Source organism: Rhea americana, unplaced genomic scaffold (genome assembly GCF_003343005.1).
Source record: "Rhea americana isolate MKP2758 unplaced genomic scaffold, rheAme1 scaffold_163, whole genome shotgun sequence".
Taxonomy (NCBI): Eukaryota; Metazoa; Chordata; class Aves; order Rheiformes; family Rheidae; genus Rhea; species Rhea americana.
This window is the reverse complement of record NW_028185739.1, coordinates 1,138,422-1,162,446: the sequence shown is the minus strand read 5'-3', so window position 1 is coordinate 1,162,446 and position 24,025 is coordinate 1,138,422. Positions and strand designations below refer to the sequence as shown.

Genomic DNA, 24,025 nt, shown 5'->3' with positions numbered 1-24,025 from the left:
TTCCTGCAAGTTTAAAGATTGTGCAATGACAGTGAATCCGGAGCGTTTATTTAGGTTAGCCTAAATTACACCAGAGCACAGCAGTCGGGGGTGCCTGGGAGCAGGAAGAAGAAGTTGTGCACAGATTTTTGAGGAACCACAAAGAATGAAGCTCTGTGGGTTTTAGAGTGTTATCTTGATAGAGTCCTGTGCAACTTCCACTTCAAAGGTGTAAGTTGGTCTCAAAAGATCAGAAGAGAAGATTGAGCCCAAGTATCTGAAACTTAATTAAATTACTCATTCACACAAGGAACTCGCAGACACGCAGAGCGGCTTCCGCTTCACCGCAAGCGGCAGGGAGGGACAAAGACCAGGGACACCTCAGCTGTGTACTGCAAGGTAACCTTATTCAGGCCAACAACAAAAAAACCACCTTAAAATAAAATTGGTGGACATTARCATGCTCCAGTATTGAGCAAATAGCAGCCTTAAGGATTTTACACAAAGCAGTAACCAGAAGCTTTTAAACTCGGTTTCTGCACATCAGCCATTACGGCTCCCTCGTGCGAGACCCCATGCAGATCAGAAGACATCAATAAACTACCCACATTAGCCTTATTTTCCTGAAGTTTCTAACAAAAACAACACTGACAAAGCTCTCACAATAGCAGTAGCAACATGATTTCAAGCATATACAGAAAAAAAKCTTGTAACTTAGTGCCACTAACAATACTTTTCTCCCACAACAAACATTAAATGCTTCCAAGGGAGGAAACCAGGGAGACAACACCTCTTTGGAAAAATGTCRGGCTTTAATGCCCACTGCTCAGGCCGTTCTTAGTCAGCATCCTCCACACGCTTATGCAATGGTCTAGCGTATCGAATGCTAAGTAGAAAATATTTGCAATGCTCCCGATAAACAAACGCGTCCGAAGGGCTGCTCTGTCCCGGACACAAGCCGGAGCAATGACGAAAGCACAGGCTCAATATTGCAAGCTCCACCGCTCGCACTGGCAGACAGCTTGAAGAAACCAGGAGTTATCAGATCTGCTTCCATCTGCCACATACGCACAAAAATGAAGTTTCCAGTTCCAGCTCCCCTCCTCCCAAAATATTTGGGATCTGTTGCCCTACGGTATGCAACAACCGTATCTAAACCCGGCACATCCTGAAATAGCAACCAGGACCTGGGGACTTCAGGCTCTCTCATCCTTTTCCCACTCTAATTGCAGCGTYGCTGTAGCACCTACTGCCTTTCGCGTCTCAGCAGCGAGCCATGGAGCTTTATGGCAGTCCTGGCCTTGTTACCAGCTCACCTGAACCATCTATTGAACCAGACTGGAGCTGAAGGGAGAGATGAAAAGAACTAACCTTATTTTCAGACCGCTGTAACTGCAAGTGCACCTTGCAAAGCATCAGGGCTAGAAATAGGCAGAAAGGTAGAAAGGTTTGGAGCCGTAGTTGTTTCTATACATAGCTTTTCAGATTTGTTTGAATTTTGTCTTCTACAACCTGCTCTATAAGAGTATAATCATATGAACCAACACAGTACACCACCAGGATCACTGATACGGTGAAAAACACCATCAAGACCCTACATGGGGTTTTATATAAATGTTGACTGGTGGTATATTCTTAGCTCTCTAGGCTCACTGAAGTCACTCAATAAATGAATGCTTCATGCTTCAAAATCCTGCAAACATTGGTATTTGAAAGACTAAGAATAAAGGGCTCAAACCCAACTCCATCAAAAAGAATTACAGGTCAGAGTAGCCTACTTTTTTTTTTTTTTTTTTTGAATCATCTCCCTCCTACACTTCCTTCCAAACCCCACATGTAACTGAAGTCCATCTGATCCAAATTAATTGATATTAATACTTCCCCCACAGCCTGTATCATCTCTCCTTTAAATAGATCATTTCAAGTYTGAGAAAATTATAATTGAGTTTCTCTACATGCTACTGATTCAAATCAACGTTTGGCTTCCCCTTAAAGTCTCACTGACATTGCTCAGTGCTAAGTGTAAATTCTGCGAATTGCAAGCATTGACATACATGCTGCTCCCTGCCCTTCTCTTCCAAAAGATTCTAGTTATGAACATCTGTTGTTTACAAGTGCTCAGCCTGAAGGTTGCCAGACTTACTCTGCATCTTCTACTTCAAGGCACAGGCTGCCAGAAAGCCATCTGAATTTCATGCTGGGATATCCTGGACATTCTGCTTTCCAGCTGACAATTACTACTCGCTATCCTGCTTCCACAGATTATTCTGATTTAAAATATGGCCTTAAAATAGCCTCATCCTCTCATTGTTATTTTTTTAATTCCTCCCTTTAAAGAAGTTACTCAGGATTTACAATGGTATCTATATTGTTAACTATTTGAGATGGCAAATGCCTTTAGAGCAAAAATCACGTGAAATAGATCTGAATTCAGGAGATAAAGGTTTTTAGATGGAGAAGTTTCACTGCAGCCAGTCTTTCCTACTACATCCCTGCTCAGCAGTGCTGCCTTCGAGAACCCCCCAGAGCTGAGATGCGAGACCGATACCTGTCAAAAGGGATGCTCCAATTTAACTGCTGTGCACAAGGCCTTAAATCTATCAAATTTTTACAGCGTGAGGACTATGCTAAACTTTTGACCAACAAGCTCTTGTTACAACAGAAGCTGCAAGAACTGGGCTATGAAATGCACCCCACTCCGCCGGCCCCCGTTCTTGCATCTTGTATGAGGACATTTATCAAAGGGAACTGAAAAAGCCTTACTAACCATGTATTTTATCCAAAGCTCTCTTTAATAGTCTGTTCTAATTCAAAATCCATTTTTAAAAGACAAAAAAACACAAAGTGAGCTGGTCTAACAGCCATAGTATAGTAGTTAAAAGCAAGTCAAACCTGGGTTATATCCAACTGTCATCAGCTCGTATGTCACCTTGGATAAAACAATCTGTTCCCCCTCTTCGAAGATATAAAATGAGAATAACATACACCTACCTCTGTAAATCATTTTAAGATGTTCTGGTGAAACTAGCTTGAAACTGTGCAATGCACAAGCACCCTTCAAGTTCCTCATGAGCTCTACACACTTTGCTGTAAAGACCCAACACCTAGGCTTCAAACCATATGGAAAATGCAGCCACCAGCTCACCCTGGGAAGTGGCCACATCATACAAAAGTAAAGCCCATGCAATGCATTTGTTATAAACCCACCACAAGGCTGCACCTCATGCTACTCTGTCCTTCAAGTGCTTGCTTTTAAACCAGCTTGGATATGCCTGCTGGAGAAAGCTATACAATTTAATTTCAAGGGTCAAGCTGAAGCCTCTTAACCTTGACAGCATTCCCTAAAATGAACACATTTGGAGTAACTCAGCAATTACATAGTAGCTCTTGAGTATGAAAGTACATGCAAATTACAGAGTTACTGCCTGACAAATTTCCTCCTTGACAGTGCATTATGAGATCTAAAAACTGCAAGAGACATGGTAAGCAGTCACCAAATAACATGGTACCTTCCAATATAATTACGATGTTATCAAAAGAACGTGCTATTACTGTGTATTTATAGGTTAGAGCCACGCAATTACAGAGTAGCCACCAGCCTGAGCACATCTCTCCAAGTCGTGTAATACCAGTCTCCTTAGGAGGAGAGATTTGATGGTTAGTTTTGCTCAAATAGTCTTTTAGGGAATTCCAGATTAGATTACAGCTTCAGTATGTACAAAAAAGGATACCAGGCAAGTTACTCCTCACTATTCAGACAGAGCAGTGCTTGGGATGGGCAATTATAATTTGAATTCACAGTTATCTAAAAATCACTCATTTGAACAGTTAAGAAACAGTATCATGTTATCAGTTATTAACTATAGGGGACAGTGAAACACCAGAGGGTATGTAAACATCCTGCCTAATGGAATAGCCAGGATCCTTCCTCAGTTTTATTTTTTCCCCTCTAAATTAGTAGAGCTCAAAAAACCTCTCTCTCKCATAGCAAAAAATAATTTAGTCACATTGTAAATCACTACATACAAACACAGTATGTTAGGATTGCAACCTAAATTCAGGAGGCTCTGAATTCCCTTCTCACTGGAGGGGGAATGTTGGTTTAGAACCATTTAAGCAAACAAAATGATCCTCGAACAGCAGAATCTAGTCTGCTAAAACATGTAAAAAAAATGCTGATGATGAAATAGCCTCTGCCTTACTGTTTTGTATGATTCATGTCCCTGTGTTATGTTTTCCAATACTCTCCAGCCTAGGAATTTCCAGCACATTGAAGAGTTAAACAAGAGAACGGGAAATCAGCCGACGCGGCTGCAGAAGCCCACTGCTTTGCTTTGAGGGTCATATTCTTGGGCACTGTTAAAGAGGGGTAGTATCTACAGCTACTTCATTATAGATGACCTTCAATCCAAACTCCCACAGTATTTATACAAGGACCAGAGATGACTGCAGGATTCAGTATCTGAAATGACAAAGTGTTTGGATCCTTCCCAAGTCTGAACAGGTCCAGTCAAGCTCTGGTCCTACCAACCTTCAGTAGCCTTCACCCTGCTGGCTCTCTGCACGATCCAGGCAGGACACTAAGCTTGTAAAATGGCTTCCTTACTTACCCATGTGATATTTTGATGCATTTCTGTTAAAGCCAGCAGACCTAAACAACCAAACAAGTTATATGTGGAGCTACCYAGGACAGATAGCTTTACAACTGTATTTCACAGCTGTGACAAATACAGTCCACAGACTGAGCAGCCTTGCAGTTGGGGTTATTTTTCTTCTTCATGCCAACGCTGTCCAAATTAACAACTTAAAACCAGTGGAGGGAATACATTCTGAAAGTGAGAAGCCTTTCCGCTAGGAGTTCTGCTGCTAACGTGAGCAAAATCATTTGAAGGGAAAATTGGACAACGTTGGCCCTCACTATGCAGTGAAGTGAAACTGATGCTCAGTAATAAGATTCCAGAATATTTAGGGAAAGGGCCTGAACTCRACCAGAAAAATGTGGACATCTAAATTCAGAAATTCTGCAGTATCACACCCAGTACACTCGATTAACAGGCATGACATCATTTAGCATTCTGCTGAACTATGGCAACAGCTTCCGCATTAAAAATTCAGTCTAAAACTCAAAACAGGAAGAAAACTACACCCAACTTTTCCAACTCTAAAAGCTTAATGCAAAAGCATTCCTGATGGGATGTTTCATATCATGTGGGATAAATAAAAGCACCTCAAGTTTTACTAGCGATAACAAAAACTGAAAAGGACCAGTCATAATTAGTGGACAATCAATAGCTTAACATACCATTTTTTTAACCCTTAGAAGTACCTGCAGGATATGCACAGCCTACAATTATAAAGATTCTTTCATTATAAAAAAGAAGAAAGAAARAAAAAAACTTGAGTTCAAGTTCTACTGACAGGCARCAGAACTCTTCTCGACCTCTCCAACAGCCAAGCCTAGGYGGCAGGCGTTCCAGCAACATAGCACAATGTGCGTTTTCAATGAGGAGAACTATAGTAAATGACATCAGAGCTGTACAAAAAGGAAACTAAAATGTGATACTTAATGGCTTTCACAAACAGGGTTTCTAGTGAAAAAGGAAAGCTGATCTCCTCTGCCACCACCAAATACGGTAACCCATAAAACACAGCAACAATAAAAATCAAAAAGATAAGGGTAAGTCCCAAAGCTAAAAGYGACACTGTACTTTGGGTGGAGGCAGATCCAGATGGATCATGTCAGGCAGAGGACAGACTAATCTGGCCAAAACTAAAATGATTCACATCCCAAGACTGCTTTAGCTTCGTGGTGTCCCCACAGCTGCTACCCAACAACGAACCCTGCGGAGCCTTAGGCACTGTCGGGGTGTCAGCTACAAGCACCCCACACCATGGTCCTCGTTTGTCCTGGTCACCTCTCTGCAAAGCTGACCCCTCGGTGCCACACCTTCCTTCACTCAAAGGCCTTTTCCTACACACCAGACCCTTCCTTTGGGCATGAGTCAGCAGAAAAATAGAGGATTTTTGTTTCCATGAAACCAAGTTCAATATGCATTAGTCATTCCAACTCAGATAGCTAAACTGGTAAGCAGGGAACAACCAATGCAACGTCATCAGGTGAGACTAATGTAAATAACTCTGAAAAGGCAAGAGACACACTATGATAGCAGYTACAGTACAATAATCTTGTACTTGAACTGTATCAAACACACTGTTTTCTATTGCAAACTTCACTAAGTTTGCCAGTAAGGAGCAGCCACCAGAGATGGAACTGCCTGTGTCCCCTGTATACCATAAAAATGAGTATCACTTCTCATGGGAGTAGGAAGATAGGCATGAAAGACCACTGTTGAACCAGACCACAAGTACAAGTATAGTTTTCTAGCTTGACATGGATCACATAGAGGCTCCTCTATTTGAATAGACAATTTATTGTCAATGAAGACATCTTTTAATTTTAATTGAGCCCTGTCAGGTTTTTTAATGATATAGCCTTATTTGAAAGTACTATTGGCTCTGTTTCTCTACAGTTTTAAAGTGATGGTATCAGAGATGCAATGCACTTCTAGGTAGTGTTCTTCTCTAGTCACTGAGTAACCACAGAATATTAACAAGAGCRCTTGGGCAAATCACAACATAGCGCAAATTAGAAAAAACTACTCCCTTAGCCAGAATAAAGCCACTGACATCTACAGAAGTCCAGGTTTTGACCATCAAATTTGGTGCCCAACTTTGCCTGCCTTCACAGATAAATGGCTCCTTTTATATTGTGCCAGCTCTTTACCATTCTGCTCCCTACTGGTAACACAGGACCTACCAGGAATTACTAAGATCAATCTAGCAGCCAGGCTACATAACAAGATGAAATAGGTTCTGTGTTTATAGCAAACTTGGGAAATGTTTTCTTCTGAAATTCACAAAGGTGTTGATACCTACATTCACTGTCTCAGGTCTTTTTTTGCATTTCTATACTGGTCATCACATCTTCAGAAAAAAGGCTAAAAACAAAAGGCAAATACTCTACTTGAATTGTTGGTCTTTGGTGCTCCTAGTTTTAGCGAGAAATCTCTCGGCCAACTTCTCCAGATTCCTTGAGTAATCCATCTCGATCTCGGCCTTCTTGCGGAAGAAATCCTGCAGGTCCTGCAGTAACTGGACCCGAAGCTCACACTGTTGGTCAAGGCATTTCAGCTGCTCTACCAGTTGGGCACGGATCTCTGTAACAAATAAAAGCATCAAAGATTAAATAAAATCTCATTAGAGAAATGTCATAAAGATCTCTAGCAAAACATGGTTATAAAACATGTTCTCTCATTAGTAATATGCCAGCAAAGCTCCACTACAAGTAACTATAGCCACAGACAGAGAACAACTGCAATTGCAACTCAGATGCAATGGTCACAGGGAAGCAATATGGTACCCTTGAATCCAGTGCCCAGATCTACAAGCAAAGTTCATCAGTTGCAAGTGTCAAGTGCATTTTTGGCACTAAAAAGATGCTGTCACTGCCCAAAAATGTACTGAATCTCAGTCTGGAAAAAGGGCTGAATGCTGCAATACCCCACGTCAGCTCAGTAAATCACTTTAGGGAATTTCTATCAAATTCCTTTGCAGACTATTCCTGATGCAGAAACAAGATGTTACACATACTGGGGCGTTCCCAAAGGCGCCAGTTTGGGATTATTCAATTAGTTACTATGTCTCCAGCTGTGCAACTCACTTTATTAACCAAGACATCAAAACAGAGAAAGACACCCCTTAAGACAGCCAGTATGACAGATCTTCCTCTTTGGAAGCAATCCTAGAGAGATTTTTTTTTTTTTAACTTTAAGAAAAAAATAGTAATAAAAAATAAAATCACCACAACCCTGCAAGTCATATTTCTTTATTTACATGACCTATAAAGCACATACCAGTACAACTGTTAATATGATTATTAAGCATAATTATTACTGGCAGTATCTATTTGTATTTTCACTTTTACCAACAGTTTTCAAGACACTGTAAAATTCTCATATCAGCCCTTTCAGATAGGCTTTTAATCTCCTTCTTTTACTGGGAATGGTGATTTGCTCACAGTCAAACAATGCACAGAATTAAAGCAGAAATRTTTCATCTCTTCATCTAAAAATTAGGAAATATTCAGTTAGGCAGCTAGTAGAGGTTATTTGGTTTTTCAATCAGGCAATAAACTCAAGATGAAAATAATAAAATATGCACTTTCATCCAGAGATCTCCAAGCATTCGAACAGTAGAGATGCCTACCATTGCTAAATAGCTACTGCTGTTCTTTCTGAAGTTTTCAAAGATATGTTTTTGCAGATGAATTTAGAATCGGCAATAAAGTAAGTAAYTGCAGCACTTGACATTCAGGTCTTCAGCACATGCATTTCTGTTTCTGTCCATGCACTGCAGCCGCATGCAGGTGCACACAGGTTTATGACCRTCACCACAGCTGAAGATGCGAAAGCATCATTTTTCAAATGCAACTTCTAAATTGACTACTTGAGATACATAGTAAAAGCCTCCTTAGCATGCTAGTCCCTTCGCCCAAATAAAACACATCATCTTGACCTCTGAGCACTTTATTCTTGCCATGCACCACAAATACCGGCTGCCTTGAATCGTGCTCACATCTGCAGGAAGAAACAGTTTTAGAGGGTTCGGGATCTTTAACAAAAAAGCATGTATCTCTATTTTAGAGACTGGAAAACCCAAAACGTGTACACAAATACGACTTAGTTAAGTGTGCCAAAAAACACATCTATGCGAAAAGGTGGATTTTTCAAGCTTGAAAATGACCTTTTGTAAGCACTTCAATTTCGGAGTCTCCGTTCTCTGAAATCCTATTACCTGACAGTTTTCAGTTGGCATTGCAAGCAAGCAAGCAGATAGCAGAGCTGTTACATCAGCACAGAGCGGTGAGTAGTCACAACTGCTACAGGGGAGCAAAAATGGTTAGTCTCCCCCTCCTGTAAATGATTCTAGAAAAAGAATTCATCCCTCTTTGAACTGCCAATTTTAAAACCACTCGTATATATTTAGCTTTAAGTGATTAAAGTTCTGATTCATTAAAGGCTTCCTCCGGAAAGCTTTTGAGTAAGAACGCCCTTACTTTCCGAACCTCGGAACTGATTTCTAGAATTAACAAAACATTGATTCTCTCCTTGCAATTTCAAACAGGACCAAGAAGTTTAAAACTTCAGTTTATCTACACTCAGTTCACTGTTTCTCCTCTTTTGATCCTTTGATATCAGTTTCTCAGTTAAGATTGCCAGATTCATGAGTTATCTGTTGCTAATTAACATGGCAGACTGGCTATCCCTCACATTCTTCTCCAACCTTAGCCTAAGAAAGATCACATGAAGGCACTACTCAAGCAGACCTGCCACTTTCTGCTAAGCAGCTGAAGAATGAGGCACAGCATTCAAACGCAGAAAATCATTTCCTTGAATATGATGCATTAGAACATTCAGGGCTTGATCATCCGTACAACGTTATTCCTCAGAAAAAGTCAACTACACTATTAGCATGGTTAAAACAGCAGGCAGAAAGTTATAAAAAGGACCAGGAYAGGAAGAGAAAACAGGAGATGCAGCCTGGACTGGTAATGCAGTTACCACCTGCTCCGCGTTCATAATTCCTTCCTTCCCGCTGCTGCAATCGCACTGGTTTTTTTAAGCAGAGTGACAGCATGGCAAGCTGAAGCTCTACACCAGTCACGTCCTTGCTTCAGGAAATCACTTTTTTGCAAGTGAGAAGGGGAGAGGAAGGCCCCGTTTACAAGAATCCTATAAGGGGTATAAGAACTGCTGAGTTTATTTCAGCAGCTTGAAGAGCTAGGATGTATGCAGGGGAGAAAGGACAACGGGAAGGAGCAGCACGAAGGACATCCATGGACTGTAAGCATGGAGACCTTCTGCAGAAGACACTTCACTGGCTGCAAGCCAAATCACCTGAGCCAGCAGTGACTTCAGTGTGATGCAAGAGCACTTGGTCAAACCCACGAGTCCTTCAATAGCTGCGGCAGTGTCACCTCCTTAATGAAAAGCTGGTTCAAGCTGGCTCTCRGCAGACACTCAGGTCTTGCAGCCATTCACTAACCACCTAAACACTTAAGWAGTTCAGGACAGGGAGCAGCTGGAAGGGCCTTTCAGGACTTTAAATCGCTGACTGCAGAAATGGAAAGACCCATCCTCTTCAGATGCATCCTTCTCCTTTTCTCTTAGAAATTGGCTACCAGAAGAAAAAGTGGAAATCCAAAAGAYAGTTTCAAAATACTAGCATTTCCCAAATATTCACGTATCAACATAGTATACAGATTTTACATTAAAATTCTAACAAATCTACTGGTTCTCAAGGTGGAATACATCACCCACAGCTCTCACACTAAACAGCAGGAAGAACAAGTAACCTCTTCCTTTAGTCAAAAGTGCCGCATCAGCACTTTTCAATTACAAATAAACTCTGTTTTTTGAGGGGGGAAAGTAGCAGCTGATGGGGCTGCTGCAGGGAACAACAGACTATTCAGGGCCAGCAGATCCAGTCCATGGTGCTGAGCTGRAGAAGGGCAACCTTGCTCATCTTTCAAAAACACACCGCATAGTACTTTGCCACAAAATAAAATCAAGAATGCAGGAATTTCCTGAGGCTTACTGGGCTTTCTAGAGTATAAAGTGTCTGCTTGTTTTCCCAATGCTTACACAAGCAAAAGATTTTTTTTCAGACTTACTCGGAGAACATACCAACGCASAGTCAGAGGCAGTGCAGGCTACAAACTGTGGGTCACTGTATTACACAGGACCTTTTATACGTCTGTAGTTACAACAAACACGGCTTAATGTTGAATTCACTGCTTTGCATCTTTTAATTTACAGAGGTCATTAGGTTACTAGCCACTTTAAAATAACACAAAGCCTCTACGCTCCTCTCCTTTTTCAAAAAAATTGCAGACCTCAGTCGTCACTTGATGCCACCCGCTGTGGCAAATCAAGACAGAAGAGCATCATGATGACCAGGCTTCCAGTGCTGACGGTGAATAAGCACGTTTACTCTTCCATAGGTGACTAAGGTTACTCTTCAAGATCAAGAAGCCCACAGTAAAATTCAAATTAAACACTRGGTATTCTTACTCTCATGCTAAGCCTGGTCCTGTATGACAGAATCCTCACCATCGTATTCGGGCTCACACGCCTAACAACTACCTAATTAAAAGATCCTAACAGCAAAAGAGAAGAAAATTTTCCCCAACACTTAAAACAAGCCATTTTATCACTGCCATCATCAGATCATAAAGTCACCTAGGTCACAGAAGGACAGAGCATTGTATAATCCTAGGCAACCGYGTATATTTTTATCCCTTTTGCAACTAGGTTTTCGAAATCCCCTGTAGCATTCAGCAGGCATGCCTAGTTATTCATTAATTTAAAGGGTAAAGATCCTCTACCTTATGTATTTTAGTCACTTTTGTCATTCTCCATATTTATCATCCCTTTGATTTATTTTTGTTTAAGCTTTGAAGCACAGAAGGCATACTGCATCATCAGGAACGTAACGGTCCTCGAATTAGACACCGGCATTTAGCTGATGCTGCCTCAAACACTTTCACACAAAAGTCGTTGTCATTTTCCATCATAGGCATTACACTTCCTCAGGACTTTTAAAACATTAAGGATATGGCCCCAAAACAGATTCAAAAGACCAAAAATGGAGACAAGAGTAATTAAGGCTACATTATCAAACTACATCCCTTGAGAGAGGTCAGAACGAGCCTTGGGAGGCAGAGGGAGGTAGAGCACGGAACCGTGAAATCACTGCTCTGCTGATTAAAAAAAAAAATCCAACAAACCACAGGCATGTTCAAATTTATACTTAATAAAATATGGGCTCTGCTGCCATTGTGTCCTACACACAGGGAAACATTAGCTTCTTAACTATTACTTTGCTCTTTAAAAAATAATGATAAAAACAGCTGAGGAGAGCCTGCAGAAGGTCAAACACATCTTTTTTCTTATATGTATACAAAGGACAGGGAGCACAGAGGAAACTAAGACCGAAGGTTTTTATAATCAGACCCTTTAGAGGCGCAACTTCAAGTTCAAATCACCTTCTCTCTTCCAACTACACGAGTATAGACATATAGAAGCAGTAACAAACTGAAAGAAACAAAGCAATGTAAAAAGAAATGKTTTTTTGTTTGTTTTTTGTTTTAAACGACACACACACACCATTGCTTTTTCAAATTGTTTTTTGGGCTCTTTTCCACACTTGTCAAAAGGCAGAAAGTTTTATTGTTTTCTTACTTCTACTGCAGTTCTTAATCATTTGAATTTCCCTGTATAYTTTGTCACTTCTAATAAATTTTAATATTTGATTACAAATACATACTAAACCTGACTGATGCTTCACCAATTCCAGCAACAGAGGCAGTCAGTGAACAACAGAACAATCCCGAAAGCTGGCATCTTGCCATGGTATTACTGACTATATCTGTTCACTACTTCATCTCTTTACAGACACAAGTTCCCCAGTAAGTGCCAGCTATACTCAATTTACTGTCCTAAAYAGCTGTATTTTGGATTGTTACGAGAAAGCCCGGTATAATCTCAGGCATTGGAGGGGAAATTAAATTTTTGCACTACCCATTGTAGTACCATTACTGTTCAAGCCCTGCAGTTCTACTTCTCAGCTCTTCCTCATATCTCCTGATCTGTTCAACTTTATTCCACAACTTGGCAGTCATTTTAATCAGTTCATTTACAGACAGGATGACCTCCTGTTGCACGGTTCGAGCTTCATTTCTGCAGCACTCAGTCTGCTTCCCTCTTGCTGATTCTACTGTGAGTTATACAAAGGTAGTCGTCTTGTCTTCTAAAAAAGACATTTACAAGAATATACATGTATTTACATTTACACATATGTATTCCACACWATATGAGGAAGTTACTGAAGTTCCCACACAACTGCCAGGCTACTGTTGCTCTTTCAGTACTTGATGACACATCTTGAGGGAGACCAGTATCAAGGAGAACATTCCATATCTCGCTCTTCTACAGCATGCAGCATCCAGCCTCTAAAAAAGAATTTAGAAAAATCTCTCTTTTTTTCAGGCTTTTAAAGCCTCCTGTAAACTAAAGACATGGAAATATGGAAACAAAGAAATTTCTGTACCAACTTGTTCATTCTTTAGTAGGTCATGTACAGAGCTACAGGGATGAATTTGGACCAAGGAGTCCTTCTGCCCCAGACTTCTCCCACATTTTGAATAACGTTCTTGCTCCAAGTAGGATCATCTCCCTATTCAGGGTCTCAGCTTTTCCCAGTGAAAAGATTTCTCTTAGTACTCTTGCCAGACAGCAAACACAGTGAATCACAGCCTTAAGAACACAGAATTCCAGGAAAAGGCACAAGAAACCCAAGCTGCTTTTCGGTATCTAGTTATATCGCCATGTATCTATACTAGTTTTCTCAAGATGTTCCCATTGCTGTCCCAAATGCCACACACTTTAAAAAGATGACAAGCTTGGGAAAGGAGTGGGATAACAACAAAACAGAGCAGCCAACCCCCAGCTCCCGCCCAGATTAAAAAGCAATCCTTTCGCCCACACAAATCCGCTTCCACTGGCAGAGCTGAACTCCAAAAACTCACAGCAGYCTGGTTTCGACTTAGTGGTCCCCCATGACTGCTTTGTGAGGAACGGTCCTCCTCCCATGTTAATGCAGCACGCATTAAATACAAACAGGAGACACATTAAAGTCAAAGCAAAACAGAACCAAAGCACAAACYGGGAGGTAGAAGTCAGCAGATTGAAAAACGAAGGGCAGCGCGGTCGCCCCTTACCATTACAGCCGACAGACCAAAACTAAGAAGAACTGCGCAGAAGTGCCGACAGCCACCAGGCAGCGCGGCGCAAGCACAGCTTCAGCAGAACCTCGTCTTTCAAGCTACTCAGTAGCAAAGAAAAGACAGTCCAAAATGAAGAAAATACCAAAGGCCTATGCAGTTATTTAAAAACACCAAACACTCTACAGTTGGGAATAAAAGTTAAAGTCATTTGAAGGTACAAATAAGRTTCAGAAAATATTTTGGATTACAGGAATTACTACGAATCGTTCATATTTCCTCTGYCATTAACAGAAGAAAAGCTGTAGTTCAAAAATGAAAAGATTTCATGGTTTTGTAAAAAGTCTTAATTTTTTGTAAATGATTAAACATAGGGCTGTGACAAATAACAAACTACAGCCTTAGCAATTCTGCCTACGGCAAGGGGGGTGTGCGCTTTAGAAAAGCCTTTATATAGTAACAGTGAAAACTTCATGKCTTGAAACGCACTACTAGCAGAATGCTGTTGCTCATCACGGCCTCAAAATCGCCYTTGCAATCTCTAAAGTGGGCCTTGAAATGAAAATGATAAAAGAGAAGGAATGTAGTCTGTTTAAGACCAGAGCCAGGAGATTCAGGTTCATAATTCTGTCAGTAACTCCATGCCTTGGAAAAGGTGAATTTTCCATTTAAAAATCAAGATATTCCTTAGAGGATTGAGAAATATCGAGTAACACACATTGACAAGAACTCCTTTATAGTGTTTTTTATATAAACACATGCACATTTATATATATATATAAACACATGAGATTAGACAAAGTCTAATCTCTCCGAAGCACTGACTGTCAGGTATTTTTTGTCACACTCTTCTGCCTGTTCAAAGCCTTCTCCTGGCATTTACCTACGGAAAGAATCTTTTCTCTCTGCAACGCTGATGTGTTAATTACCAAAAAGCAAGTTAACAGTACAAGAAATTTGGATACACASCTGCCAGTACAGAAAGGCGACAAAAGGGAATAAAAGCAGTAAGGAATAAAAGTAAGCACGTGCTGCGAACACCGAACTAAACTACTCTCGAGGTCTCATGAAGCCAAGGCTGGCTGCCGCGAAACCGCAAGTTTCCGGATCCTCTCCGGGTGGGAGAGAGGAGGGCCGGGGGATTTCCGCCGGGGATCACGCAGCCCACTGGCGCCCAGTTCTGTCGTCATCTTCAACCGGCTGTTTCCCACCCTCACTCCGCTACCAGGTGGTCAGAAAATCCACTGAGCTGGTCTGATGTCCTAGGGAACAACTGTGGCCCAGCTCATGCTTTTAAAGCGACAGATTTTTATCAACAACTCAAACAGACCTAGTAGAGCCACAATTAAATTCWGTTACACTGACCCTGCTCATGGCCAGAGACTCAAGAGGATGACCTCCCCAGGTCCCTTCCAACCCCCGTTATCCCACCATCTATGAGCAACATCATGCATCTCATCAGGATTTGAGGGCGAAGGGAGGAAGAACTTAACGCCTTTGTGTAGAGGCCCATGTTTGACGCCATCAGCCAGTGCTCAGCCCAGCATCTAAACCAGCTTTCATGCTCACGCTCTCACCTGAACAGCTTATGCCCTGCATGGTCCTCCCTGGACATGCTCCGTTTACCTGGTGGCATACAATTCTCATCGTTGTGAATTCTCACCTGGAACTTAGCTTCAGTTCCTGCTGACATAATCACCCCTGGAAGGACAGAAAAAACCCCAAACTCTATAGAGACTCCATTATTTAACACGGAAAAACCATGAGAAAGTCACAAAGGACCGAAACAGCAGTTCCACAGAAGGAAGGGAGTAGCTCACGACCAAGAACCAGTTTGTGTTTCCCCTGCGGAGGATTTAGATGGACTCCTAGAATTTAAGAGTGACCAGAAAGTCTGGGCAACTTTGAGGAATACACTTCAGACAGGACACTGATTAATTTGCAAGCAATGAGCCACCTGGGTGTGGACGGGAGGGAGGAGAGGAGTCTCTTGTCCCTTAATTTCACAAAAGGGCCCATTTGGATGACGAATGCTGCATTGCTGTGTTTGAAGAYGCACAAAGGAAACAAAATTCCTGCGTGAAGGGAGAGGCTGGCCCTGGCTTCCAGCAGGGGTATGTTTCCTCCAGAATGGAAATCCATCCAGAGGAGAGCAGACCCAGCCTCAAAGACGGAAGCAGAAGTAAGAAGCAGCTGATCTCACTGCACTCTGCTAGAAGGAACACATCTGAACAGGATCTGCAGGACGCCTGAGATCCATGCCTGAGGACAGCGATACAACACCCCTTCGGACAGCAAGCGGTTTGGGTCATTTCTTGATGTTATCATGAGTGTGCTTCAGCAAAATAGGCTCAGAAAAGCATAGTTTATTGAAGAAAACCGGGGGCSGGGGGGGAGGCGGGGGGAGGCTAGAAAAGCTGGAACTACATCCTGAAATTTCACCATGAAGCAAGAGGTATAAAAGCCCTACAAAACTTCAGCATTCTGCAGTTTGCCAGTACTTCTCCTACACATTACACATACAGACACACCTGGGAGAAGAAACCGGTTTGTAAAATACAGAAGTATCAGCAATGTGTTGGGTTTCAGTTTAGATGCATCAGAAGACCATGTAGATTGGTTATCTGTATTTTGCTCGCTGGATCAAGAATTGATCTTGGTCTATACAGTGAGCTACTTGTAACCAGAAATTAAAAGAGAATTTTTCTATTCTGAACTTACGCATCCCTCCTTAAGGCTTCCATATTCCCATCCTCCCAGGAAAAGGAGGTATATATGGTGGCACTGCCACATCCAAGTGTCAAAGCAGGACAACTAAATTCCATTCCAAAGCCTCCTACTCCTTTAACAAGTAATTAAGCCCATACCTTACTTTCTCCACTTATAAAACTACTGCATTGCACCTAATGCAAGAGTTCTGTGATTATGCGACTCCAAAACTAAAGCTTAAATGGCATCCTGCAGTTGCCAAAAGTTCACTTCCTGCTCCCTAAAAGCACAACAAAGTGACGGGGGCTGAGCTTTCAAGCGAGTTCAAAGACATTTGGGTGTCAATGAAATACTCCTTTATTCTATTTTTTGGCCCCAAATGTATCTGTATTACAGTTTAAAAACGACTTTTAGTGTTAGGAGAAGGGAGAGGGTTCCCTTTGCTCCAATAATTCTGGCAATTTTCTTAGTTTTCCTATCATTTTCAACAGCTTCTGCTATGTTTTCTTTCCCTATTTGAGAAAGAGTTACTCTTTTCAGCTCCACAGCACTCCTTCACCACCTCTTTCCTTGTCTCTCAAAAATCTATCCTCACCCTCCCCCTACTACATAGTGTAAAGGAACTATTTAATAGCAATAGCTCCTGCCCAAGACATTACATGTCTCTGTTTCAACTGAGAGAAAAACAGAGATTTCATCTACTAACGGTGATTAAAACAGAAGTGAAAAGACTGCTTATTTCTGCCTTCAAAAAAAAATTTCAAGATGTTTTAGTTGCACCACGTCAAAGATGGCAAGGATTATTTTCATGGTGGAACAGCACTAAATTGTATTCAATTATTCCCCAAAAATGTGTAATGGGATCATTATTTCTGACATTCATCATATGTTCTTACTGCCTCAATTCACTTCAGGAATCCCAAATTAAACTCACTACCATCTATACATCATTAGGATACCATGTTTCTATGCACGCACACACACTAAAACATGCACAGATGAGAGTGAGACATACATAAACACGTGCAGGTAGCCACAAATGTATGAAATCCTCTGTAGTGCTATGTATTTCTTCAGGACAACAGTCCAGTGATGCCCCAAATTTCCTAGATTCAATCCCCATTTTTATCTTTGGTCCTACTGCAATAACTTGCAGTTAAAATTTACTGGTAAAATTTACATTCTCTTTTTTTAATTTCTCTATCTTTCAAGGGGTCTTCAAAAGCTAAGTAAAGTTTGTGAAGTGCTGAAAGATACTCAGATGCAAGAAGCCAAGAGTATTGCTGATGTGAAAAACTATTGCTTCTTCCCAATCCATGAGAGCTGGTACTTACAGGGCAGCATACAGTCCCATCAGATCACACCAGATCCAGCTGTGGTTTCAACCAGCTGCTGCTGTAAGGATCTTCAGTACAAACTCCTCTTTTCTCACACTCTTCAAATAAACACCTGACAAACTCTTCTCAGTTACCTAAAGTAAAGAGAATCCTGTCTCGGGATTCCTAGGATGGTCCGGCTCATACATGCTAAAGTCACCACATTATTCACACTATTAACTACCACACTATTTTGTTCAGGACTCATACTCAAATACTTCTTACGTGAAGCTTTGCATTCAAAACAGCTCTGGATGTGTTACTTCGGAAAGAGAAGCAAAAATACACACATATTCACCTAATTTACCTTAGAATAAGTTAACTACASAGACACAGACAAAAAGGAGAAGAAATGCCCTAGCCCAGGTACTACTACTAGACTGATCCAAACACCTCACTGAGGTCACGCCAGATTACACAAGCGCAGTACTCCTCTGCCTCTCCATTTGCTTAGAGTGACTTAACTGTTACCTTGAGGAAAACATTGTTCACGCTACCACTCTCTTATTYTAGTTAATGTTCTTAAATGTTTTGAAGTACTGCTCACAAGGGTTTTGTGATTAACAATCTTAAGCAGCCAAATAAATCAGAAATAGCAAAGACCCACACATTTAGATTTGGCTAGACCTGTACTCCTAACTAATTCACAAATCACTCACGGAAGGCTTGAAAAACTATCTTGTTTAACCTTGAAAATTGCGGAATTTCAGCACATTTACCGTAAAACCAGAAATTCTAGTACTCCACTACACATCAYACATACATACACAAACATATCTCCCATTTAATTAGAAATTCCAAAAGGGATAAGCAACAACCACAACTTCCAAAATACAAGATTATCGCCAAATTCAAAAAGTCTCTGCTGACTTTTAGGATCCTCCAGACAATTAAGCTACAGCATTGCACCTACATAAAACTATTTATGGGTCATGCAGAAGAGCTTCTTTCCCTTGCGAGCAAAGATATAAAGGAGAAAGAGCTGCGTGGCAATGAAGTGCTCGATATTGCCAAATCCCGCAACCCTGCTGGACCGGGAGGGCACGAAGCAGCTCACCAGGGACACACAGGCACAACTGTAAAGGCTGGAGATTTTAAAACCACAGATTAGTTGTGCGACTTAATGCACAGTAACATTAAATGTGTTTTTCAAATCAATAAAGTTGCTAGAACAAAAGCGGCAATTAACAAGTTATGTGCTTTAATCCCTTCAACGGAAGGAAAATCCTCTGGTGAATTATGGCACACAGTTAGAGATACAAACAGAATGATTAATGTTGGTGTGTGATCTAATTTCACCCCAGGATTTCTCCTCCTCTCTCCCCTCTTTGGTAACTAACACATTAACATGCATAAATGTTGGAAAAATAAATGAAGAGGAACAGAAAGGGAAGCGAGAACATTTCTCAGGCCACAGCACAGCAAACGAAATTTCAAAATCACTTGCAATAGGCTGTCTCAGCAGCAAAGACAGATAAACGCAGGGCGAGGGGCTGTTTAATTGCACCAGCAATTTCCATCCTGGTTTGGGGTTTGGGTTGACATTGTGAGGAACTCAGCATCATTTTACCTGGACTATTTCTCATAGATACAAAACTGCAAAGAGGATAAGGCTTCTTTTTAAAACTCAAGCAACTATGTAATCGTAAAAGACAACCTTGGGTTAGTACTGCCATTCGAAGTTGCCATGGAAACTAACACCTTTCCTCCGTTCCTGCCATTGCCGGTATCTTTTAGATAAGCCACGCTCTGGAAGCTCCTGCAGCAGCAAGCAGCCACCTCATCCCTGCCGGCCCTGGCAGCGAAGCTGCCCTAACCGGAGCCCAGGCTGGATTTGCCCTGGCCGGACTCGCGCGGCAGCACGGAGAGACCCACCTGATCGGTCATGGAGAACCAGAGGACAGCCTGAGCCGGCCACGGGCCAGCAGCCCCGAGCTCCGTGCAGATGGACCATGAGGAATCGCCGGGGCCCTCCTGCGCCTCCTTCCCCCTGAACACCAGCTAAACTCTCAGCCCATCGAGGAGGGCGAGGACCGCCCAGGAAAGCCAGCAGYGAGAGGCAAGGGTATTTCAGCAGCCCGATGAAGCTGTCACTGCCTCCCTGGCCGGTCTCCGCGCAGACAACGCGGTGCAGGTTTCGGGGTGCTTTAGAGAGCTATTAATTAACCATACACATTCCAGGAGAGGTGAATAAGCATCATTACAGACATCTCACAGGTGACTTCAACAAGATCAAAAAGGCCCAAGTTATTTGCCTGAGGAATCAGTGGACACTGATGACAAAGCTAGTTTCCATCTCAGCAGCCTCTCATTTTCTTCAGTGTAGTAACACCTGCCATTAACCAAATCCATTATATAAAGTCAAAGTGATGTATCTTTAAACTGACATAAAAGTTCATGATAAATCAGTCTTAAATGTTTACATAAGAAATCAGATTGGAGCAGTTTTTAATATATAGATAGCATACCTTAAGAAAGAAAAAGCATAACTGAATCACACAAAAAAAAATGTTTAAAGAGTTTGCTCTAGACTCTCTCTTGTGTTCTTGCTCACTCTTCGTTCAYATTTTTAAGAAATTCACCCCAGGTATAGGCAGTGAAAGCAAAGACCGTACAAAGAATGCTTGCTAGTGCTGTCATAAGCAACAGAGAATTTAAAACTATAAATATTCAACTTTGTAAGTGAAGGCCTACTATCTTTAAAGTAACTACCATTTTATTTTATATTATGTCTTGTAAAGAAGAGGAAATGAATATTTGACAGAGCTTGTAAAGCACCAATTAGGTGAATAGCCATTTTCCCACCAGTTCTTTTGTCAGCTCTAGCACCATGCAACAACCAGTGTAACTTAGCCCAGGTGAGCAATAAAGATACTTATTTTCATAGATTTTATAAGAAAATTTACACCAAAACTGTGTGTAGTTTTTTTGGTTTTTTTTCCCCCAAACACAGACTTGCACATGTGAACAGTCACAGAACTAACAAAAACAACTCAAGGAAGTTATTTAGCTAAGCAAACACAGGCCAAGAGGATTATGCTTTCGTTGGGATTTTAACATTTGATTTCAAGTCTCTAGAAAGTCACAATTCTATAGCTGAAGTTGCTGGAAAGTGAGTAAAGGAGCAAGACGCAGGCTGGGGGGATCTGGGAAGCTACACAAAGCTCTAATAACTGGAAACGGAAGATCTTCAGCACCTATCAACATCAAAGGGCAGAAAACAGAACAAAACTGAAGACCATAAACATTGTTCAATGCAGGAACAAAAAGGCCTTCTGTGCAAAACTGAACATACATTCGTCTTCGATTACATCTCAAAGAGAGGTGTGGGAAGGAGGAGCCCAGAAATGAAGCTGCTACTAGAACCTCCCCAACCTGCAAAAGAGCCTGCAAACGGGAATCCATCACATCAGATGGATTTCACAGAATCACAAATGGTTGAGGTTGGAAGGGACCCCTGGAGATCATCTAGTCCAACCCCCTGCTCAAGCAGGGTCACCTASAGCACGTTGCACAGGACCGAGTCCAAGCGGGTTTTGGAGTATCTCCTGGACACGAGCCCCTACACTGCTGATAGCCAAATGTATAAAGGACTGCGAGGACGTGTAGCAGAACTGCCCTCTGCCAGGCTGCACAAACTCACTTTGCAGCTCAGAAGTGGAAGTCAAACCCGCATTAGGAAAATCTGCACGGCCAGGTATCGCAGGGAGGTGGCACAATGCACATCTCACAGCCCCCGCGCCGGGGTGAGGATGCTGGCGCTGACAACATCTCTCAGACATTTCACAGGAAGAGCAAAAAAATCACTCAGATAAACAATACTCTCTTTTACTTCACTTCCTCGCTTCTCCTTGTATTTACAGGCATAAACATCTTTTCCTATTTCTTCAYGCAGATAGAGACTGCTGGGGCTGGCACTGCCCTGGCTCTCCTCTGCGCAGCTTCAGAGCTGGCCTTCAGACCCGACCAGCAGTCTACTTCATTTTTCACTTGCTTAATGCATCTCTGCAAAAGCAATTCAGGGCCAAGGAAAAGCCACGAGAAAGTTGTGATTTGTTAAAATCCTTTTGGACAAGAGGAAACCAAATCACACCTAGCCCGTTCACTGCTGCAATTCAGATACTGGGTGTTACTTATTTACTCTTACTATTCGAAGCTTCAGCAAACTGCCAAAACGAACCACTGGAAAAGCACCACACGGCCCAAGCCAAAGCCAACGTGGAAGCGGGCAGCGCTGTGCATGCCGGCAGCTTTTCTGCCCGGCCCCWTTACAAGAAACACCTATGTTGGTTCACTCACCTGTGACTTAGAAACACACCCCAAAAACCAACCAAACAAGAAGTCCAGCACAGAAATATCCGAACTAGCTAGAAAGTTTAAGTGATAACTGCTTTATCAGTCATTCTCAATTTCTKTATGAATTCAAGTTTGGGTTACTTCAAGACATCTCTCCACCTTCCCTGTGAACCACTTTTTAATTAGAGAAAGGAATGYCTCTCTATGAAAAGCCTTACACAGATGGCATGCCAGTTTAACCAGGGAATTAAGCAGCCCAGGAATATCTATGGTTCACAGCCTAATTAAAATGCCAAAGATGACACCTTTTTCCCCCCCCCCCTCTTTAGTACACTTAACATGCACCTGCATCAGGAAGGGCTGTGAATAACAGTGTCTTAACAACATGGAGCAAGAAAATAAACAATGCAGCAAAAATTCCATTGACGACACCCAATATTTACATTTAAAGAAGTTTTACTGAAAGTGGTAAATTTGATTTATATRTTGGTAACACCTCAGGTAACTTATAAAATAGTTATTAATATCCTCAAACCATGACTTATCAATACAGAAGACATTACATTTTCTTTTATTCTTCTTTGCACATATAAATTGTTAATGCCACAAAGTTATGACTGACAGAATAGTAAAGACAGACAATGCAGAGAAAGAGAGAGATAGTTTTTGTTTAAAAACTCTTTTTGAATATTAGTACTTATTTGAATTAAAATAATAAAAATAATATAACAAAATATAATAGTAAAATCAATCCCCCCCCCAAAAAAAATATTTACATAAAAGCTAAATGTTGCAGACTAAATTTTAGAAGGAAATACAGTGGAGGACTAGGAAACTACCACAGTGGTAGACCTTTGCTGCCCAGATACTGCTTTTGGAGAATCAGCACAGATGAATCCTAGCTGTTCTCCCTTTGCAAAACACGACACTTTTTCAGGARCATCAGGATAACTTGAAGTGGAAATGAGCAGTGGAAGCTGCAGACACTCAGGCCCTGTTCTTGTTTCCCAGAGAATGGTAACTTCCCATTAACGCAGCCCAAAGAGCAAGGTCTGTTCTACCACTATGAAGCCAGTACCATCTGAGCAGAACAGCACCCTTACCGAGGCAAGGCACTGTACCTTACAGCATGACATTCAGACAAGAGCTTAAAAAAAAAATCAGCATCTTGAAATAAACTGCCAGACAAAATTGCACAAAATGATCTACTGAATGTGTTAGAGATTGCCAGAAAAATCTTTGAACGGAGACAGAGTACGGAAACCTGTATCCCTTTGGGATCCACTTACAACTTATCTTTTTAATTTTCAGCATGTTCAGATACATAACCTGAAAGCATGTAGCGCACCGGGAGCAGGAGCGAGCACGCGGTCCTGCGACGTCTTGAGAGACATCAAATGGACTGAGTCATCTTTTGCCATGAAGAACCTGCTCCCCACTCCCTTTAAGTTACTGATTTAGCTCCATACACATTTAGCCCATCTTGCTCAGCTGCTTCTCCGAGTTGAACTAGCAATCTCACAACACAAATTTCATGTCACAATTTCTTCTTACCAGCTAAAAAAGAATAAATACTTAGAGAGAGGGGTATTCCCACTAGCTTCTTTTCCAGTTTCCCCTGATAGCAATCAGCAATGTTTTCAGCTCCTACGTAACCAACCAAATTTCAAACTTGATTGTTCAGGGTAGTTTTTATCCTTCTTGGCTAAATAAATCACTTAAAATTTCTATAAAACACCAAACTGACATTCTGTCACTGAATAAATAAGYAGTCTTTCTCAAAGGGCAAATGCCCAATGCAGATACACAGACACACTACAGA

General features: G+C 41.5%; 1 protein-coding gene across 2 annotated transcripts in view; it reads right to left on the bottom strand.

Annotated features, from left to right (window-relative positions):
- Positions 1–24,025, bottom strand: part of SRGAP2 (SLIT-ROBO Rho GTPase activating protein 2) — a 115,225-nt gene that overhangs the window by 69,050 nt on the left and 22,150 nt on the right. For both annotated transcript variants that reach the window (XM_085300390.1, XM_085300391.1), the window contains exon 2: positions 7,004–7,196. In XM_085300390.1, the coding sequence (XP_085156516.1) occupies positions 7,004–7,196 (193 nt within the window). The remainder of the gene's footprint in view (positions 1–7,003; positions 7,197–24,025) is intronic.